Source organism: Eschrichtius robustus, chromosome 5, assembly GCF_028021215.1.
Source record: "Eschrichtius robustus isolate mEscRob2 chromosome 5, mEscRob2.pri, whole genome shotgun sequence".
Classification (NCBI taxonomy): Eukaryota; Metazoa; Chordata; class Mammalia; order Artiodactyla; family Eschrichtiidae; genus Eschrichtius; species Eschrichtius robustus.
Window position 1 is genome coordinate 27871515 of NC_090828.1, and position 6902 is coordinate 27878416.

General features: G+C 43.5%; 1 protein-coding gene across 1 annotated transcript; it reads right to left on the reverse strand.

The window, feature by feature from the left end:
• Nucleotides 1-1759: 1759 nt before the first annotated feature.
• On the reverse strand, nt 1760-4153 carry LOC137764761 (gamma-crystallin F). The gene is made up of 3 exons (XM_068543798.1): nt 4145-4153; nt 3822-4064; nt 1760-2032 (listed from the first exon to the last, which is right to left on the reverse strand). Exons 1-3 carry the CDS (start codon nt 4151-4153, stop codon nt 1760-1762), a joined length of 525 nt encoding a protein of 174 aa, XP_068399899.1.
• Nucleotides 4154-6902: the final 2749 nt, after the last annotated feature.

The window sequence follows — 6902 nt, forward strand, 5'->3', positions numbered from 1 at the left end:
CTCTGCCATCTCCTAATTTTTAGGATTTCATATAAGTCAAGTTTCAGACTGAGCTGTATCTGCATACAAATTACAACTCACCTTTTTAGCCTGGGGGTCCGATCAATAGAATTATAAAAACAGGCATAAATGTAATCTTAATTTTTCTAGTAACCAAATTAAAATAGTTAAAAGAAACAAGTAAAATCAACTTTAATAACAGATTTTATTAAACCTAATATATCCAATATATTATCAGTTCAACATTAAATTAATTTGAAAAATATTCAGATATTTTGCTTTCTACTTTTCATACTAAGTCTTTGAAATCTGGTGTGTATTTTACACTTATGACACATCTTCATTTGGACTTAGCCAAATGAAGTCTAGCCAAATAGAGTCATGTGATAGTCACTACTGTATTAGCACAGATCTAAATGTCCTTAGAGCTTCTTCAAATATTTTGTAATGTGCATGTGTGTTAGGGAAGTAAAATGTTAAATAATTTGACCACTTTATTTCTTTAATATTTAGGATTTAGGGAACAACTTATTTCTTAGCTGCTAGATATGTATATATTTTCAAGTAGAAAATAATTTGCAGTGGTTCTTTCCTAATCATGGCCATTCAGTTCACCAAGAACTTATTTCAACAAGAGGTTGCCATTTTCACAATTAACTCAAACCCCTCAGCTGGGAAGTAATTTGTTTTTTCTCAACTATGTGTAAACATCTGAAATCGAGAAGTCTAGTCAATTAAAGAAAATCCAGTAGGGTAATAGAATACCTACTTAGATTTCATTTGATAAACTTCATCTTCCTGCAAAGAAATTTTGAATTCAATTACATGATTAGTTCCCACGTTACCTTTTTCTTTCTTGGTGCTATGATTACTATCAAATGTTGATTCATGAGCTAGAGGTAATAAAAATTGATCCAAGTCTGGTGATAGTATCAGCATAGCCAATAGTAGATTTAAGAACTTTGCATGATTGTGTGTTATTTTCCTGATCACGTACCTTATATCTTTACGTCTGTCCCACTGTGCTCATTTTTATCAGTGCACGCTACCTGAATGCTTTGTACCTCCCTTAAGTAGAAAAATGTTTGGAAGAGTCCTTTGGGCTGCTCATTAAGGTGGCACTTGATTCTTATACCTGTGCTCTGGATATGCATATATTAGTAAATCTATTCAGGCAGTCACATGTATTTACACCGAAGATGTGTCAGACACATCTGTCTCTATCTAACTCTGTCTCCCTCTGCAATTTCACTTAGCCATCTTACTGAATGCAAACTCCAAAAGGGAATTCTCCCAAGAAAAGGGTACTAAAAAGGTGACCAGCTGTTTCACCAGCAAGCTTACAGAGCAGTTTCCTAGAAACTATTATAAGATATGCAAAGCTAAAATGTGTAACTGATTTTAAAATAATAACTCATTTAATCCACACCACAAACTTATGAAATGAAGAGTATTACTACACCGAGTTTTACAAATTAGGAAACTGAGGCACAGAAATGCTAAGTAACCTGCCGACCACCTAAAGCTAGTAAGTGGATGTGGACCCAGGCATTCTGGCTCCAGAGCCTGTCCTCTCAACTGCTACCCCACACCACCCTTTCCATTGACACTTGTAAGAAAATCCACATTATTCCCAGTTTTATTTTTGCTGAGCCCTTCCAAGGAGTCTGAAAGGAAAAGAGGACCACGTTAGTGCATCAAACACACAGGAAATATTTTATTCGCTTTCAGATGGATAAAAGGATAGAGTAAAAATATTTCAGTAGAAATCCACGGCCCTCCTCAAGGAGCCCACTCTGGCATCCAGGGCCCCCCAGTCGTGGTAGTGCCTGTAGTCTCCCGGCCTCAGTAGGTACTGCCTTCCCCTGTAGTTGGGCATCTCATAGAGGACCCACCAGCCCTCCAGCACGTGGAGGGAGTGGATCTCACTGAAGTGGAAGCGGTCGCGGAGCGAGGAGCAGTCTTCCGTGAGCTCCACCATCTGGCCTCGGTAGTCCTCCCGCTCGTAGATCCTCAGCCGGTGGGAGCTGGTCTGGGTTCAGCAATCAGCAGATGGGAAGAGTCAGAAAACCTAGCCTTTAGCAACCAGTCACTCACACCGCTGGGGGAATGGGCATTTTTTTTTTAATCTTTTCTATATCAAAGATGACAAATTAAAAAGACAGCCAACAACAGGGCCACTGGGTATAGTTGGGTAGATTGCACACTGCCAATCTGAAGAGGGGGCCATTCACATAGATCAAGATATGCATGGTGTTCCATAGTTTTCTAGGGCCACAACCTACATGAATCATATTTAGTACCTACTCAGTACCATTCTTAAGTGACAGTTTTTATATATACTTTGTGCTCTCTCCTTTATAGACTTAAACGGTGGTCTGGAGCTCTCCTTGGAGGATATAAAAATAATTAGATATTAAAATAAAAAGACAAATCTATCCCTGGCAAAAGGCATTATTTTCAATCTCGGTAGCATTAGAAGAGGCTGGGGAGAGAGGAAGTGGAATTGCTTTCCCCAAAGTGAAGCACAGATGGTGGCAGTCCAGCCCAGGCAACTCCTTAATCCCTTCCTTTCTGCTTTGAGTCCTGCTGTTCTAAAATCCTGAAAAGCAAGAGCTATCGTAACAATTAGCTTTCAGTTCTCACCTCTAATATATGGTCTGGCAAAACACTTTTAGGTAATTAATAAAAATAGAAGCTCAAGATCATGAAGGAGGCCTGTCTAGATCAATAGATTATAAAACCTTTAGAAAAATGGAAGGGCAGGCTGTCAGTCCTGGGCAAATCCTGTCTGTCTCTTCCAGAGCACTTGTTCTTTTATCTGCTTGTTCCTTCCCAGCAGGTACCCACACAATTCCTTCTTCTTTCTTCCACCATTAAATCCTCGTTAGGAAAGGTTCTCATAAGCAATTCATTCTGAGGTATAAAAAACTGCTAATAAGGTATCTTCCATGGTTTGCAGAGGACTCACATGTGCGTTATCTAATTTGATCTTCACAACAGCCTGACACACGTGGAGCAACCGTTCTAAGTCTTTTCTTCTTTTATGAGAAACTAATGGCTAGAGCTTTCCGGCTGTAATCAAAGGGTCAGGGCTGGAAAGTGGAAGCCCAGATTTCCAGGCTCCTAATGCCAGTCTGGGTCCTATCAAGGCTTTCAACCCTCTGAGGGGGTTTCAAACTTCCCCAGAGTGGTACATTTTCCACAGGACTCTGTCATAGGCAAATTAAAGCATCCCTAACTGTGGACTTCCAGGCTACTCGGGCTTTACTTGGGTAGCAGGGGGCTTTGCAGGTGCTACTGGAATCACATTGTTGGTTATTTGTTTTGCCTAATCAAAAAGCAGAACTTGAGGGACCCTTGATGTTCATAATGGTTAATATCTGGAGGAGGGCGTAGTTTGCCAGGTGCTGGGCAATCTCCTTTTGACCTCATCACAGCTCGATGAACCAACTGCCCTTATTAACCCCGCTTTACAGATGAGGAAGGAGAGAAGTAGCCCAATAACTAGCCTAAGGCCACCTGAGTGTGAGGAGTTCACCTGTTGTTTATTCCTCAGCGGTGGCACAGACACTCTAGTACCGTGCACCACTTTTGCCCAGTAGAGGTGAGTTTAATTTTAGCAAAGGAGAATACAATTCCAATTAAGAGCATTGCATCACTCAATTTTTCAGTGGAAAGAAACCTTAAAGATATTAATAAAGGGAAAGAGAACCCGGTTAGAGCCAGCAAAAGAAGGCCACCGTCCTGCAGCCTGACCACTGCGTCTGGAGCACTGGTGTGACCCGAGGGCACGGCAGGGCCAGGGGAACCGGACTCACGTGGGGGATGAGGCGGCAGGAGCGGACGGAGTCGTTGAGGCCCATCCAGTGCTGGTAGTCGGGGTAGTCGCCGCGCCGCAGGAAGTACTGGCTGCCCGAGTAGTTGGGCTGCTCGTAGAGCATCCAGCAGCCGCTGTCCACCCGGATGGAGTTGCAGCGGCTGAAGCAGGGCTGCAGGTTGGAGTGGTCGCTGCTGCACTCGTAGTGGCGGCCCTGGAAGCCCCGGTCCTCGTAGAAGGTGATCTGCAGGGAAGGGAAGGACAGGGCTCAGAGGCCTGGCCTCCAGCCCGGCTGCGGGCCCCTCCCGCCGGCGCGGGGCTCACCTTCCCCATGGCTGCTGGATGCGGGGACGCGAGTTCAGTGCGGAGGGGCGGGCGCGCGGGTCTATATAGCAGGAGGGCTGCTGCGTTGGCAGGAACGACACAAAAGGGGCCCCCGGGTGAGGAGGATTTCCTCTCTCTCTTCTATATAATGACTGCGGGGGTGGGCGGGGGACTTACTGTATGTTTTCTCTTAGACTCTCCAGAGCTTTCGAACTGATGACCCGCGTAAAACTGTCACTTGGTGCCTCTGGGGCCTTTAAATGAAGCCTATTCAGGAGATTGGAAGCGAGCAAAAGCGCCTAACCGGGTTAATACTTGCAATGAAATATTTTTTAACCTTTTTGAATTTCGAAATGATCTCTTTTTGAGGAACAGCACCGGGTAGTGACCGGGTCAGAGGTCAGGATGGGCTCCAGCGGGAGGCGTTTAGATGAGAGAGCATTTCCCTGGTGTGAGGATGTGGGACGTTGGATGCACCTGCCTTCTCCGCAGGACGTCTGAAGGAGGATGGGATTCTCCTCTAAGAGGACCTCCTACCAGCCTCCCCGCTGCTGAGCGGGTGCAGCAGACAGCACACCGGAGGAAAGGTGATGGGGGTTGGACCCCAGGAAGCCCTGTTTAAGCACCTGGCTCGGCTCTGCTCCCTGGAGACTGGACCAGGGCCACCTCCCGACTCAGCCTCTGCTTCTGGCCCGCCGGCAGGAAGCCCGCAACTTTGGAGTTCATGAGGGGACTAACAGGTGGTTGTTAGTCACAGGTAAATTTCTGTTTAATATTTTTGCTGAGTGCTAAGCTTATTTGTTTGGATCTAGCTACTGACAAATGCAAGTTAACCTGCAGATGTAACAAACTTTTAAATGCCACCACTTTGCAAAGCTTCTGCCTTCTCTACCTTCCCCAGCCCTGGGCAAGCCCTGGGCACTCGCTAGTTAAGGCTCTGACTCCAGGAGCTGCAGGCTTCCTCCCTCCCCTCAAAGTCCCCCTTTCCTCCCCTCACCCCCAGCAGCTCCTGGTGCCCTCCTCTCTTTAGAGCAGGCTTTCTCAACCTCAGTTCTACTGTGACATTTCAGGCTGAAAAACTCTCTCTTGTGGGGGGCTGTTCTGTACATTGTAGGATATTTAACAACATCCTGTCCACTACCCACTAGATGCCAGCAGCACCCGCTTCCTTCCTCCCCAAGTTATGACAACCAAAAGTGTGTTCAGATATTTCCAAAAGCCTCCACGGGGCACAAAATCAATCCCTGTTGAAAACCACTGATCTAAAAGTGCTGGCCGTATACCTGGCATTCTCACCAGCAGTTACCCCACTGCATTAATGAGATCATTTGCAGGCTGTGTTTGTGGAACTGCAGAAATTCCTCAGAGATGCTCTGGGGCCACTCAAAAAGCAAGGAGGAGGGAAAAAGGGAGTGTGCCTATCTTATCCCCTACTTTAACCAGAGCGTTTTCACTTGTACCTGTTTTATATAAAACCTTGTTTGAAAACAGGGTTTTATCACTAGATGATGATAATTAAAAAAATAAATAAATTTGAAGACCATTGGTTTAAGGTATTGTGATTCTCATAATGCCCTTCAAAATACAAATATTTTACCTACTAACCACAGTACATAATGAAATTGTTTTCCCTTTACAGATCAGTGTAGAAGAGTTTCCCAGGACAGCTTGCTAATTTCTTGTGAAAAGATCTTGAGAGAACAAAACACAGCCCTGATAAATCCTGATGTGATAGAGTCTGGAAACATTGGATCATGGCACTAGGCCAAAGAGAAAAAGAATGAGATGGATATCACATGGATAGTTCTGGACGACCAGAGATTAGCCTGTGAACAGTGCACTGGGGAAGCGGGTCTGTGAAGGGCTGGCAAAGAGAATGCACTAAAACTGGGCTTTGACAAATTCACAAATTCACAATCTGGTCTAGAAGCTGCAGTTTGGGGCTCTAATCTTCATCTGAAGATTAACTTAGGGTTTCATTGCTTTGTTTGTTTTTTAGATCGTTGACGATTAGTACAATTATTCATGATCCTTTTTCAATTTCACCATTACCCTCCATCTTCTAACCTGCTGAGTTCAGTGCTGAGTAGATTTCTTCTCAAGTAACACTTTTCAGGAGACTCAAAATGGATAGCATCAATTTATATTAGTTAGGAAATCATGGGGAAAGATTTTAGTACTGTATGAACAGAAAAAGACAAGTAGTATAGAGACACTGGCACAGAGGTTAGCTAGAATATAGTCTGTTCTTATCCTGTGTACTCCAAATGTGCTACTAAGGCATTTAAGATTTTTGTTGAAGCTCTTGGGGAAAAACAACAACAGTCTTTTAGAAAATAATGCAGGGTAAAGTGGGGGAATTGAAGGACTGTCAAATAAAGCATGTAATACTAAGTATGTTGGCAAGAAAATGTGAAAAACTTGAATCACCAGAGTCTGTCTTCTAAAGGTTTTCCCAAAAGGATGTGGCAAACTTTCTTTCAGCTGACTTATTATTTGAACCTTTTGATCAATGTTTATTTTCCCAAGATATGTGTATCAAATAATGAATTTCCTAGTAATTGTATTCTTTCTTGAAGTATTTTTAAGGCATCCTGAGAATAAAATATTATTACTTAAAGCCAACAAATTATATTTTTACTCTAAATCATATACTATACCATGAAGTTCTGCAATTGAGTTTGTTTCAATCAAAAGCAGCTGCAATTCCCTAACACTGGTTACAGAAAGGTATCAAGGTTCTCAAGGGAGCTAAGTA

What these genes read in the sequence shown, in the direction of transcription:
- LOC137764761 (XM_068543798.1), bottom strand. An exon ending in CCTGCCGCCTCATCCCCCAC is followed by an intron (nt 2,033 to 3,821) that starts GTGAGTCCGGTT and finishes TGCTGAACCCAG; the next exon opens with ACCAGCTCCCACCGGCTGAG.